The 15,731-nt window shown below is 38.3% G+C and overlaps 1 protein-coding gene across 1 annotated transcript in view; it reads right to left on the reverse strand.

Annotated features, from left to right (window-relative positions):
* The window catches only part of LOC107586231 (out at first protein homolog), a 20,221-nt gene extending 10,640 nt beyond the window's left edge, over positions 1-9,581 (reverse strand). Inside the window, exon 1 of the mRNA XM_016273493.1 lies at positions 8,798-9,581. Within this exon, the coding sequence (XP_016128979.1) occupies positions 8,798-9,028 (231 nt within the window). The 5' untranslated portion in view covers positions 9,029-9,581. The remainder of the gene's footprint in view (positions 1-8,797) is intronic.
* Between the last annotated feature and the right edge of the window lie 6,150 nt (positions 9,582-15,731).

Below are 15,731 nucleotides of genomic sequence, written 5' to 3' on the forward strand. Positions count from 1 at the left end.
TTTTTCTTCGCGGAGTTAGCTCAAACTTTGAAGTGTCAGAGGAGCTAGCAGCCCTACAAAGTCTAAAAGGCACTACGACAGGGGAGGATATTTTTTGGTAAAGTGTGCCAAACAATGGGAGAGCTGGGTCTAGACTGGTCTAAGCTGGCCAGCATCACTACTGATGGGGCTCCTAGTATGGTTGGCGCGTCGAGGGGGCTTATAGGATGCATGAATTAAGAAATGGAGGAAAGAGGTCTAACCCCACCGTTACGAGTCCACTGCCTGATTCACCAGCAAGCAGTCTGCTGCAAAGTTCTGAAGTGGGAATCAGTCATGAAGGTGGTGGTGTCATGAATAAACTTCATTAGAGCAAACAGACTTAAACACCGGCAGTTCCAAGCCTTTCTCGCCGAGCTAGAGTCTGCTCACGGAGATGTGCTTTACCACACTGAAGTCCGATGGTTTAGCTGCGGCAGAGTTTTGAGGAGCATTTTTCTTCTGACAAAGGGCAAAACTGTCCCAGAACTGATCAATGCAGAATGGAAATGGGACCTCGCCTTTTTAACAGATGTGACAGAAATGTTGAACGGCCTCAACTTGCAGCTCCAAGGCAAGGGGAAACTAATATGTGACATGTATTCCCACATAAAAGCATTTGAGGTGAAACTAGCACTGCTTGTGGGACAAGTGCAAAAGCGAGACTTCACTCATCTCCCCGTTACCCAAAGTCTCTCAGCTGAGAAACCAGTGGCTCCTTTTCCAGCTGAAAAGTCCGTGGAAGCGCTGGAAATGCTGAAGGCGGAGTTTGACGTGCGATTCCGTGAGCTACATGTCCACGCTAAAGAAATCCACCTTTTCTTGAACCCCTTTGCTGCCGACATTGATGAAGCCCTGCCTTCTTATCAGTTTGAGTTGGCTGAGTTACAGAACTGTGATGTTCTTCAGATTCATCTTGTGATGAAACTGATGAAAACTCCAATGAGATCAAGACTCACTGATGAACATTTGCATCAGTCTTCGAGACTGGCTGTGACAGGAATGGAACCTGACATTGGACTTCTCACTAGCCAGAAGCAAGCCCACAGTTCACACTAATTAATATGCATAAGTAAATGTTTTGATTTTGAATAACACTGAATATGAAAAAATGTCATTATGATAGTAATAGCAATGCTCTTTTAATAGGCTATATGTCTCTTGAAAAGTAATCATTTGTCTGTATGGTGCATAACAAAATAAACTATTCTAGCATTAGGAGGCATAATAAATAAATTTAAAATCATAATAAAATCTCCACAATAATACTAGTAGTCACTCCGGCCCATGTAATATTCTGTTCTGACCCGGCCCCCCATTAAAGAAAGGGAAAATGATGTGGCCCTTGCAGAAAAAAGTTTTGGGACCCCTGGTGTAACTAAAGCATGACTCAAGCTTTCCCAAGGATTATTGCTTTATTTTGTGCTAAAGTTTTGGAACTTGTATCTAAGCGATTGTTGTTTGGATCTGAATTTGTGGTAGTTTATATAAGACTAGCCTTCCAACTTCATGTTTGTTTGTGTCTCTAAAACATAAAACACTCTCTCAATTCATCTCCAAAGACGAGCAACTATGAAAGACGTGATAGAATGTATTTTTTTTATTCTGCCAGTACTATTCAGTGACACTGATGAATGATTTTATAAACCATGTCAATTAAATGCTCTTTGTTTTGCCACATTAAAGATGTTTGTTTTATGTTTGCAAAGTGCGGCTTTCCATTGTAACAACTGGCATGAATAACATCTACCCAAGAGGCCTTAAGCAGAATTGCTTAAGATGCGTGGTTGCAATATAATGCACATGTTGTCATCAAAAAACTTTGTACTGCACAACAGATACACAAGAGAAATGAAAAAAACCCAAACAAGTTGGTAGATTTCACATTACATGCATTATTAACATTTGCATTACCATATTCAAAATGTGAGTTAACTACAGACAGATCTGTGGATGAATTTGATTAGATGAAGGAATAAAGATCCTTTTTAAATTCCCCCAACAATTACTTAAAAAGGCCCAATGCATGCGTATGTGAAAGCAAGATTTCACACGTCATACTGTATATTTCAAATCTATGTGAACATAATTCATAATGTGTCATAGGTAGTGTTAACATAAATGCTCTTCTTTTCAACAGTCAGTTTTCTCAGTGTCATAGAGGAGCAACAGTTTAGTAAATACAATAGCACACATTCAACCGTTGACATGTTTATAGCTGCTACTTAAGTAACAACACATCTGGTTTAATGGCATAGACATTTGAAGGTAACTCTAAAGCCCCCTTGAGTACTTTTTACAACCACATAAATACATACAAACGCGTGTTCGCCAAACATTGATCTGTGTGAAGTATATTTCCGGCCCTCCTAACTAAAGTCATTTACTTACCCTCATGTTGCTCCAAAACTGTATGACTTATGACAAACCTGAGATGTCTTCATGTTTTTTGTCCACTCAATGAAAGTCAATGGACTCCAAAGTTGTTTTGGAATCCATTGACTTTCATTGTATAGACAAAAACAGTTGAAACATTCTTCAAACTATCTTTTATGTTCCACAGAAGAAAGAACGTCTTACAGGTTTGGAACAACATGAGGGTATGTTAAGAGTGACAATTTTCATTTTCAGGTGAATTATTCCTTCAAGCCATATCACTAGACTGAAGTAATCGAGTCAGAATGCAGGTCTGCATGCTTTGAAATTTCCCTTGTGAAACTAAATTCCAGATGCATTACAAATAACCAAACACCCAGAGCAGTTAAAAGGTAACTGGGGGAAAGTTTCAAGACTAATACAAACAAATAACAAGGCATGCAGAACTGATCCAGAAGAATCAGGTATGCTAAATGTTTATTGTAAATGTGGTTCCTCTTTGAGAAGAAATTATGGAAACGCTATTATCTAGAATTTCCCTTAACTAGATTACAGCTCCGTCTGTGACGGCAGAGATGTTTAATTGGTTTTCTAAGAAGGCTGGTGAAAAGGCACAGGTGCATGCCAGCATTTAACCTTTCGCTCTGATGAACAGCAACCTCGGACAACAGACAGAGCGTGGGAGAAATGCTTGAGCTGTGCTTAAATACAAAAGGAATTTGAGGTCTTACACACCTAAGAACAAAAACATAACATGTATTGCGCTAAATAAAAGTCGATGCGATTCTGTTTTGGTAACATCTTAAAGTAGATTTCCTCTGAATATGACACCAAAAACCAAACAGCATGGCAAAAATAGAGGCACTTGGCTCTAATGGTAATGGAACGCCATTGCTTCAACAGAGCTGTCAATGTGTGACCTTTGACTCCCATTTGGCATGTGGCTAACTTGAGCTCTTGCTCCCAGCAAGGACGTTTTTGCCCTGTTACAGCAGTCTGATTGTGCTTTTACAGTAGGGCTGGGTGATATAGCTAAAAAATGTATCAACGATATAATGTTTCATATCGTTCGGTATCGATAATTATTGACATTTTTATAACCTTTTTTTAAACCAAAAAGCAATAGAATAAAAATGTTTAAATTTAACCACTGTATTTATAATTAACATATTATATAACATATTATATAATATAAATATTTTTTGTTTTAACAATCAAACACAATAAAAATTAAACAAATATCTAATTTCTAATGTTTTATATGCAAATTAAATAGGTCTTTATTGTATAGGTCTAATTGTCTCCTGAGGCCACAGCGCAGCGCATTTAGCAAGTAACTCTATAAAAATGTGCATTATGTCTAAATTAACTCATAAAAATCAAATATAATTTCATTAACTGCATAAACAATTATGAACAAAACAGCATCATGTATTTATGCATCGCTTAAACCAAAGAGCCGAAGCGCCATTCACACAGACTGCATTTAAAAACATATGAGACGCAGTGAAAAGGAATAAACCTCCACAAATTCGTGACGTGTTTTCTAAAAGTTATAACTTTGCATGGCTTTCTATACATCTCTTCTGTGAGACGCGAGTGCAGCAGTCATATAATTGTCCGTCTAAAAATGCGCTGAATATGTGTTCTGTGTGAATGGTTTGGTTTCAGTTTTAGCCCATTCAAGATCTTCTGCGCGTTGAGCTTAGAAGCTCAAACTAAGAAACTATATTTCTCGAATATTTTGAATGCATAACACAGCAGCGGCGCATCTCGTGGGCTAGACTAACAAAACATTAAAATGCAACAACGTCACTTACATCATCACCACATCACATGCTCCACTGATGACGCTCCCTGACGCACTCCTAACATTCAAATGCAAATGTTTATTTTAAATTCGACTAATATTCATTCTTTATTCACACTCTCCTCATCACAGGCAGGCACAGCACTCATTTCAGCATGTGTTCGTGTTTGTGTGTGCTGTCTGCGTCACTCATAGCACGTGCCTATATCGTGCGCTATATCGAACATTTTTTCTGTCGATATCGAAGAAGGTGTACCAAATGCCCAGGCCTATTTTACGGTCACTGATATATGCTCATCTGCTCTAGTCAGGATCACGGCGGTACCTCCTATGGGCTGTTTACTCCTTCCACAACAATCTCTTAACTAACAAAACATCTTGATTTGGCACAAAGGCTCATGTGTTCAATAATAAATCAAGATCTTAAACCTGATGCCTCTTTACAACCGTTATGCCAATATTTCAACACAACATACCAAGACAAAGGCATTGCACAAGACCCGGAGGGAGACGTCAGAGCGTGGGAGAAGAAAAGACAAGACCCTAACGCACCAGGGAGGATTCATGCTGTTCCTGTACATCTCATTTCTATGAAGATCTGCCTCATCAAGAAAACAAAAATGTAACCCCGAGTGATACAATGCCTTTCAAAGGGAAGTTGAACTCCGCAAGATTTGATGTAACTCAAGGCTTGATTCATAAAGCAATGAATCAAACAGATCAGAGGTTATTTATTCTCTTGTGGCTGTTAAGACATGCCGTTTTGGAGGGGCTTTAAGGAAAAAGCTAATCCTTAATAATGATAAAGCATGTTTAACAATGAAAACTAATTCCGGCTATATAGTGATTGAATTATGAGTAGTAAAATGCTCTTCATATACCTTCAGGGTCCAGAAGCATTCACAAAGTTCCTATGCAAATAAAAACTAGATTTGGTGAGCCGGCAGGCAGCTGCCCAGTATCTTTATTAGGAAATACAATTACAGGATTAAAGAACAATTGATGCCTCAATAGTGATTAAAAATAAAATAATAGGTAAAACATCTGTTGCAATGCTCACATTCTCTCACTTTTTCCTAAGTGAAAAATTTGGCATCAGAAGTTAATTTATAAGTTGGCTAGGGAATATTGCTTGCATTAAGCCACCAAAAACAAAAATTACAGTGCACAATTACTACAAATATTTATGGTCTCCATTCTTCTGCCACTGAAAAAAAAGTATAAATCTGTGTATCCTTCATATCTACAAATCCAGTGACTGAGATAGAAACTACCATGTTGATTAAGTACACTGTATGCTGCTAAGGTACAATGAAAGCAATCTTGAGCAATCAAACTGCCATTTGCTTGTGACAATTTATCAAACATGAAGACAGTCCATTTTGAATTCACACAGGGATTTTTTTAAGCAATCTGTGCTCTGCAATCAAGAGTTTTACCAAATTGCAACACACACAAATTAAAGGACTGCTGTGCTTGGAGGTTCAAGAAAAGTATGATTAAAAATCAGAATATTTCAGTTGCTCACTGCGCAAAAGTGCTCTGGATCAACTGACTTGAACAGTTCAAAGCATTTTGCATAACGGTGTGTGCCGCTCTCTCTGCGGGTAAAAGAGGCCTCTTCCTACTTGGCAGCATTCAAAGGGTCAACATCTGCCTTATTCTGCATTAAATAAAGACATCAGCTTGTAGCCAAAGGGCTGCCAGAGATGGCCCGCCTGTTGCCGACACACTTGCATGAAAATTTTAATTCAACCTGTATTTATCTGAAACTAGTTAGAGACAATGCACACCGTTTTGCATATTGCAAGCAGCCATTTTGTGAGGTGAAAAAAATCTAATTTTACAAGTGATTTGAAAGGCAAATTGTGCCATTTCTGCATTCTGACACAAACCACCTCTAAATACAGCACTTTGCAGTGCAATATTTATACCTCACCATTCATGCAATTTCTTAGTTCCTTTATTGTAATGTAAAACAGCAAAGTCTACACAACGGGTGTGGTCTGTCATTCATCTTGACATAAATCTTTTAAACATCCATTTGTGTCATAACGCTTCATGAGAGAGGTTGTTCAAGCCTGTGCGGTGTGTGGTTAAGGTCACATCCATCTCACATGACTCAGACTCAGTGGGACCTCCTGAAACAGGTTAGACTGGGCAGGTTCACGCACCTGGATTGCATCCAAACACACTGCATGCTGATTAAAAAACGGGGACATAAAAGACAGACAAGTTCCTACAAGTGACAAAATGACAAATTGAAAAGCGAAACAACTTCAAAATGCCACTGAACTTATGAGGAGTTTCTCATACCAAAGCCAACGCAACACATTTTGCCACAAGCAAGAATAAATGATTGCCCTAAAGTTGAATCTATAATGAAGTTTCCAGCAAGCCCAAAAATGAACGTGCCGATAACATTTCAAAGCAAATAGGAGGGTTGGACTGAGTCCAAGCAGTTCACAGATATCCCAATAGAGAGATGAGCATAAAGGCAGACTGCTCTGCTCCTCAGTTGGCAGAGGATGCAAGCTGAGATGAATTCATCTTCACCGCTGCCGATGGGCAGAGGCAGAGTGCTGAGTAACACAATACCACTAGAAAAACAATGGAACAGTTTAAGAGAAGAGCTTGAGTTGGAGATGAAAGATTCATGATCACACATGGTATCTCTTCCACCAAACAGTCACTGCTGGATTGTGATTGGTTACTGGAATTCCTGCAGCCCCGAAATGGAGCTGAAGCAGACCAAATGGTGTAAGAATCTCAAACAGTCCAAATGTTTTCCACAGACTGGAAAAAAGGCTAGTCTTTTACTCGGATATACCATGTTATATTATGAAAATGCATGCTTTGGAAATGTAAATGTATGCAAAAAAAATAAAAAATTTGCCACAACCACTGATATTTTCCTTTTAGATACGCGTGATGTTCCAATCTCATCTGATTTCTATTGAAACTGGAACTGAATGGTGACAAAACAACACCATGCTATATAATTTGTGCAGAGATGAGGAAACTGTACGAGCCTTCTTTAAAACATTAATCAGGAGGAAAAACTTTCTCTCTTCTTGAATTTATCTCTTTAATGATGCCATGTAAAAGACAAAATAACAATATCGGCTGAATCTGGTCTAAAATATGCCATGGTAGGCATTTCATCCATGTAAATTCCAGAAAACTAATATTTTCTGATGTGAAGAAATCACAGGCAGCTTTGATAAACGAAAGATAAGAGCTGTGCTGTGCCAAATCTGTCATCAAATGCTTATGTAAAAGAAATGAGTAGAAAAGATAACAAAAGAAAAATACTTTTACTATGGAGATCAAACCCAGAGGGTTCACTTAGCACCGGATTAGGCAGATGCCAGCAAAACCATACTTCATTCAGTAATATTTGTAATGAATGAGCATTTGTCTTCCTCCATCCCCGTTAAAGCCTTTGCAGTGCAGCGTGCAGTAAATCCAGCTGGAAGTCATCGTTAATTCAACTTTCCATAAATCCCTGAGATACAGGGGAAACTCGAGATGAGAAACACATGCGAGAAGAATGGAGACAGGCTTGCCAGTGGAACTGATAAAAAGAGGAAAGGAAAAGTTCAAGCCTTCCCAAATGTGATCCAAACCCCCACACTAACCACGTCTGTGCAGGATCAGGGGACGCGAGAGGGCAGAGGGCTGCTGACGTGACTGAACTGAGGCAGATGAGGGCAGTGACGGTGCCACTGCTAATCCTGATGGCATGATCACCGGTGAAAGAATCTGACCTCAGGTCAGACGTTCAGCGCTAATGTGGACGATTTAACACAAATGCACTGATTATAATGGTATAAGGAGGGAAAAGTTACTACTTCTCAAATTACAAGTTTAATCACCAATATTTGAGGCTTTATCACTGTAAATGGCCTGGTAAATGAAAAAAAGAAATGCAGTCGAGCTAGAAATGTTGGTAAAATCATTCAAATCACATGGGTTTTGAGAAGATACATTGAATGCATTGTACTTTGCTTTGGATTACAGTATCAGCCATCTAAATCATTACTGTATAAAAACGAAAGAAAGAAAAAAGAATTTTCACAATTAGTAATAAAAAAATTATAATTATTAATAATATATAAAACGTTAAAATGCTAAATATGATACATTTATATAGAAATGTATATAGCATATTTTGTTTGTCTGAAAGTATAATACGGTGTCAGAATGAATATAAATGCAAAAATATGTAAAAAATTGCAAAAGGTTTGTGAAATTTGTGAAATTCCAAAACACAATAATAACTTATGATTCTTAATATCATTTTAAGATCGTTCAGTTTAAATAAGCAGAAAATATACGGCTTATTCTGAAAGTAATAGAGCATCTGTCTTCATGTAATATCACTTAGAACTGTTTAAGAGTAAAACTGTACAAATGAAATGCGTGAATTGACATTCAGACTGATCAACAAATAATTCATCCACTATGAACGAAAAATGAAGAAAATAAAAGTCAAGAAATGTATTGTATTTCAACACACCTCTGTGATATCATGTGACAATCAGATTAAACCACCACAAACATTCATCCTGGCCACAATATTCAATTTACCTGCTTGAAATCGGCCACAAAAGTTATAAGAGTCCCATCTCCCTGTTTAAACTCCACAGTGATGGAGTCTCTCTCGCTGTCCGCCTCCAGAAGTTCATCAGTGATCTGTCCATCGGCCAAACGAACCCTCACCTTCAGCTCTGAAGCAGACCCGAGAGCTACTGTCACCGTGAGCAGCCAAAGCAAGAGAGTTAACCGAACTGAACCCGGCGAAATCCACCTCGCAAACATTCCAGATAATCCGAAAACTCAAAAAGCGAGCTCAGAAGGAGAATCCACGGGAATAACAGTCGCTGATGCGGTTCGACTCATTCCACAAGACTCTTCTTCAGACACATCTCCTCAAAACATCACAGCGGCTCCACTTTTACTACTTCATCCATATTTCGTGGAAGCCGGATATACAAAAGAATTCATAAAGTCCTTTAAAACAGGTCTAGAGACTGTTCACGTTTGGTAAATAAACATTTATGAGAGCCGCGTCACGCACGGATCAATCTGGTGTTTGCACTCGTGTCGCGTCTCTCATTGAGGGAACTTTGATTCGTGAGCTCCTGCCGACTCGTGCTCATGCCTCTGACGCTCGCCTTCATTCAGTACAGTGCGCTTCACGCTGACTTCAACCTTAGTTTCTGTTTTTCTCCTCTGGAGTTTTTTCTCTCTCTCCTAGTATTGCGGATTCGTCACTTCCTTCATTATCCAAAGTGCAGCGGTCCAACGGCCTCCCAAAGTTTCGCAGGCAGCGCTCGCTCGGAAACTCTTAAAGGCATAGCGCCCTCTCAAATAACAGCCCGCAACTCCTCAGATACATTTCTAGCGCTACACTCTTTGTGTAATGTAGGTAACTTATATATCATATTCATTAACAAAGCAGAAAACATATTTGTGTATAAATCTATATTAGGTTATATTGTTTTATTTCATATAGACTATGTTTAGGAGAAACAACGTTTTCTTCAAAATCACACTCAAAGTTACATGTTTCTTAATTTGATTTGATAGTAGATTTACAAGACAGGTAGATCATGTGGGGATACTTATGTTAGATTATTTTGATTTATCCAAAATATATAGTTCTTCAACTTTGGGTACTTTCATGAGGGACTTGAGGGGTACCGTTTTGTGTTTTTGTGGTCACATTAAAACTGACATGCAGTATGTTTTCTCCTTTCCCCAGACTTTCAATCTTAAAATATGAAAATCAGCCATGAACAATATTAAGTACTTTTTAAACTATGGAAATCATAGGCTACATTTCAATGTCCAGCAAGACCAACATATTTAATTATTTTTGTTTGTTTGTGTTAATGTATGATAAATGGTAGCACTTTAACACTGTAAAGCCTGACATACGAAATAACTCAGAAAAATCTATTTTAAATGGACCAGTTTATTTAACCTTTAGACAAAATATTTATATCTAAAAAAAATTGTTTTATATTGTATTATGTTTCATACATCTGGATTTTATGGCCCATATAGTGATATGGAGCCCACACTTGAAGAGGTAAAATGCCTAAATTTATTCAAAGCAAAAATATGCAGCTTGGTGCAGTTGTTGTCATTTGGCCAAAAAGTAAGATGAAATCTGTTATGGGGCGAAGGAGACGAGAGGCGTGCAGATCCATCTGCAGATCTTTATTTACAACGTGATTACAAAACTAAGCAAGGGTCGGACAATGGCAAACAGGCATATCATGGGCAAAACAAAAGAGTAGTCCGGTAAACAGGCGTGGTCGATCTCCGGAAAACAATGTCCAAACAGGGTAATCCAAATGGGTAATCCGAAACACAGGCAATAGTTCAGGCAAGGGTCAAACAGAGTCTTAAAGAGAGGGCAAGAGAATAATCCAAAGACAGGCAAGATATACAAAACCACGACTAGTGATGTTATGTTCTGTGCCGAGGCTTCGGAGCATGTGTCGAGAAATCCTGGCAGCTTTCAGTGACGCTCGTATCGAGGCTTGTATCGCTTTAGAGCAGCGGTTCCCAAACTGGGGTGCGCACACCCCTGGGTGCACAGACCGACCAGCAGGGGTGCGCGAAAGAATGCTTTTGATGATCTGTGTGCTTTTTTTGAAGGGGCAAGTGAAAGAGAATTTTACTTGCCCGACCGGACAACTAATCTAATCTTATTAAAACATTGAATTAGGGAAGCACCAAAATTTCGGCGAGAATGATTTTATTACACTTGGTGTAGGCCTAAACGGCAATTCATAATGGATAATCAATAGTAACAAGGTTGCGGCAGTTGAGACTCACGTGAGACAATCTCATGGAGAAATCGAAACAAATGAACACAACTGCACACAGAAGAAACATACTATGGTAAAAAAAAAAAATCGTTTTTATATTTATTACATAAAGCCTAGCCTAATTAATTAACATGAGACGTCTAAGAGAGTGCAGTTTTCCCCGAAAATCAGTACGATTGTAAATTCGACATTGATTTTAAACAAGACTTCAAACGAGTAGTTAATATTAAGCGATTTAGGGCATATATTTTAGTACAATAATGTCAATGTGACTGATTTTGCTTTCAAATTTAAAAGTAACTTTTTTTTGTATTTTTTACAACTTTTCATATTTGTAAATAAAAAAACCTGATGTAAAACACCAAGCTCATAGCATTATGTATGCTGTTGTAATTTTGCAGTGTTAATGCATTCATGCTACATTTCAGCTTCATTCAATTGTCTGCGTAAATGCATCTAAATGCCACTTCAGCTGCTTCACTGTTCAAAATTGTGGCCAGTGAAAATGCTGAGTGGCTAGTAATTTTGGAAAACCACTAGCCACAGTGGCTGGTGAGCAAAAGAGTTAATGTCAAACCCTGTATACAGTGAATACTTGTATTGCAGTAAAAAAATTTAACAGGAGTACGGTGGTGGGGGTGCTTGACATGTGTCAAACACTAGAAAGGGGTGCACGCTGCAAAAAGTTTGGGAGCCACTGCTTTAGAGCAATGACGTCATTGTCTGTATAAGTCTGGTGAATTTTTATTTCGTGCCAACTTTAATAACTTTCATTATCTGAACTGAATCTCTACAATAGGATACTGATTTCCATACATCAGACCTGCAAATGTTTACGATGCTAGAAGTGGCATATTACACAGCGAATTGCCTCTTGAAGAGAAGGTCCTCCAGCTGTGGCTCATCAGAGCTCTTATTTCCAGGTGATGGGTTTCTTACTGGGTGGCCCAAGTATGTGACCTCCTCAGGGAGCACATCACCGCTGGACACATGTACTGGAGAGCTTGACTGGAGGAGAAAGCAAACAGACAGACTATGGGCTTGAGTAAACACTGTCAGCTGGGTCAGGACACTGGTCAATACAGGTGACAGATTGGAGGGAAGTTCAGGTAAACATGGCCTTTTGTGACTGGCTAAGCTAAAGCATTTACAGCTTTGGAGGAGGTAAAAGAGACAGCGAGGGTGGATCTTAGTCAATGACATTTGACCAGCTGTTACTCCCTGTTTTTGTTTTGAATGTTTACATCGTTTTGTAGTTTACATATGATACACATTGTTTATTTTAATTGTAATGTAAAATGTATTTAGTGCGAATGTAAATGTATTCAAATTATCATGACATCTTTGTCGTCTGACATCAGAGTTAGACAGACAATATTTTCTTGCTTTACATAATTGTTTTTCTGGAAATCATGCATCTACAGTGTTTTCAAGTTTTGTAGTACAAAGTGACATTTGGCGTCCTTGTAAGGTTATAGTGTATAACTTTTGTAAATCATTAACAAGTCATTCTCTAATTTAGCTATCAGATGCTTACACACACACACCACACTGCTACACTGGAACAGCAGGCCATTGTTTCAAGACTTTTCTGATCTTTTAAACTACTAAAATGTGTGTAGAGCTACAAAAGTACTGAGTTATTTGTCTATGGTTGGACAATGAGTGGACATTTGACACTTTCTGTTCTTTGGGTACATTTGCACCACTAAGCATGGAATAATAACACATAAAAACAACACTAAAATGTGTCTTGCTCAACTTTTGTTGTTGTATACCAATATAATTGGTGGTAGTTTTTTTAAATATGATTCATCACATAAAAAGTGACTTACGTAATCTGCTTCCACTTATGGTGTGATGTGGCTATCAACAACTAATGATATGAAGGCTGATTCATATCCTTCGTGTGTTGTAAAATTTTATCTGAAATGTTGACATGTCCTAAAGGACATGTATGCAATTTATAAATTATAGATTAGTTATATGGTCAGGATATAGCAAAAATGTATCTTTTATTTTAAGTAGATTTTAAATATTTCATATTTTTAATTCTTAAGTTAAACATGGTATTTTGTATTTTCCCATCCAGCGCTGGCGAGTAAAACTAGCAACAAGGAATAGTTTACCCAGAAATGAAAATTCACCCTCAAGTTGTTTAAAACCTGTATGAGTTTGTTTCTTCTTTTCAACACAAAAGAAGATATTCTGAAGAATGCAACCGAACATAGTATGGAAAAAAATACTATGGAAATCAGTGGCTACTAGCAACTTTTGGGTCCTTCAAAATATCTTTTGTGTTCAACAGAAGAAACAAACTCATACAGGTTTGACTTGAGGGTGAGTAAAAGATGACTGAATTTTGTTACTTAAGGTGTGGTCACATTAGTGGAATTTTGCAGGCAAAAGTGTACAGTAGGGATGTATACCACTCACACAGAGGTCACTTTCAAACCAAGCAGCTTTCTTTTGGTTAATATAGTGAATCTATGCGACCAACTTGAACTTGTTGTAAAATCTGTGTTGGGAAATTTTTTGCACTTGCATGAAATTCACGTATGTGTGGATTCCTGTTGAAATGACTGGATTTTGTCTGAGAAAATTCACTGAACAATGGCAGATGTGTCTATATATTTAGGTGAATTTTTTTCAGGCAAAGTATATGTAATATCAATAATGTAGCAATGCATGAAGCACTACTTAGAGATCACTTCCTAAGCATCTTTATATTGGTAAACGCTGTGTTTTTGCATGATGAACGATAAACAAAATTGAATCATGGAATCCATGTGGTGCAAATGTTTCGCCTCACACACCCCTAATTCAAAATTCTAAATTGTGCGAATTCCTATTGAAATTATTTTCACCTGCATCATTTTGACTCATTTTACAGCAATTTTACTTTGGTTCATAATTGATTTATTGATTCATTTTAAAGGGGTCATATAATGTTGCTAAAAAGAACATTATTTTGTGTATTAATGAAATGTGTTTATGCGTTTTAAGGTTCAAAAAACACATTATTTTCCACATACTGTACATTATTGTTTCTCCTCTATGCCCCGCCTTTCTGAAACGCGTCAATTTTTACAAAGCTCATCGGTCTGAAAAGCGAGGTGTGCTCTGATTGGTCAGCTATCTAGTGCTTTGTGATTGGCTGAATACCTCAAAAGTAGTTTCGCTTTCACAACGAAACACACAGCGTCACACACGGCGGGCTTGAGTGAGCGGAGGTCTGAGGGCTAGAGTGAGTGGAGGCTGGTGGGCTAGAGTGAGCGGCAGCGGGCGGGATAGAGTGAGCGGAGGTAGGCGGGCTAGAGTGAGCGGGACCTGCGGGCTAAAGTGAGTGGAGGTCGGGGGCTAGAGTGAGCGGCAGCCGGTGGACTAGAGTGAATGGAGGCCGGCGGGCTTGAGAACGGCGCAGCCGGCTTGCGGCAACCACATGTGACGACCCCGGGCTGGACTCCGCTTCGTCCGCGGTGTGGTTGACTCTTAACTTTTATAAAGAATATCTCTTTGGATTTGAGACTTTAGTCTGTGCAACTTTACAGATCTTTTTTATGCACCAAGAGCTTGTAACACTCCAAAGAGAAAGGAAAACTTGAAATCGCACCTTTAAAGAATCGGTTCGTTTAAAAAAACATTCACAGAGTCCCTGTGGTAAAGATATATTTGGTTAAATTCTGATGTTTATTACTCTATTTCTAGTTGCATTAGTTGTATTTAGTGTACATTTTTCAATGCAAGTTTAACAGTGTCACCCTTATTGAGAATCTCCTGCTTATGTGCCAGATATATAATGCTTTGATAGAGAGATTCATAAAGTTGTTTTCTAAAATATTCTCACTTTTTCAAGGTTTAAGTCTCTCTACATTATAAGTAGCTTATAACTTAAAAAACTGCAGTTTCAAAGTAGTCCCCCAAAAAAACATCTATACCAATACTGTTGTGTGCCAGGCATTTGGTGTGTTTGATCGTGAGTGTGTGGTTTGTTGTCTCAATATGCAGTGCAATGACAGAAATACGATGAGTAGGACAAGCACCGACGAGTCTAGCCACTGTTTTTGTTCCATTGTAATCGTCATCTATGCCATCTTAGGATCATCATTTCCTACTTTGTGCTTTCGTCCCTATTCAAAGATTTAGAGCTCACATATGCACATGTATGTAATAAGGGCCTGTGTAGGCGCAACTCCTATAATGAGGTGACAAACAGGTAACCTTTCACATAAAGACAGCTTGTATGTCTTCATGCAAACTGTCTCTGAGCGGATACGCTCTGTCTAATGAGCCTGTAAAGACTGAAGAGTCTGCAGGTGCATTAATTTAAATGGAATTCCTCTAAACATTCCCCTTGAGGTGTTGCAATGACTTAATAACTTAGCAAACAATATAAAAATAAGGCATTCTGCTACTTATTTCCTCTTCTTTCAATGCAACAACAAAGAAATGTTTGTCTTACTTAAGAAAATGTCCTGTGAATGTTTTCTTACGTGATGATTGGCAAGAATGTTTATGTGGTATTTGGGTTACACTTGTGCTTGAGTCTAAAGATTTCTAATGCAGAATTCCTCTGATGAAAGAATGTATTTCACACAGAATTTACACCACAAAGGAGATTTTGCATCAGTTCAGGACGGTGTAAGGTTAACAAGTGCCATACGGAGAGGAAACATTGT

This window comes from Sinocyclocheilus grahami, unplaced genomic scaffold (genome assembly GCF_001515645.1).
Source record: "Sinocyclocheilus grahami isolate Dianchi unplaced genomic scaffold, SAMN03320097.WGS_v1.1 scaffold79.1, whole genome shotgun sequence".
Classification (NCBI taxonomy): Eukaryota; Metazoa; Chordata; class Actinopteri; order Cypriniformes; family Cyprinidae; genus Sinocyclocheilus; species Sinocyclocheilus grahami.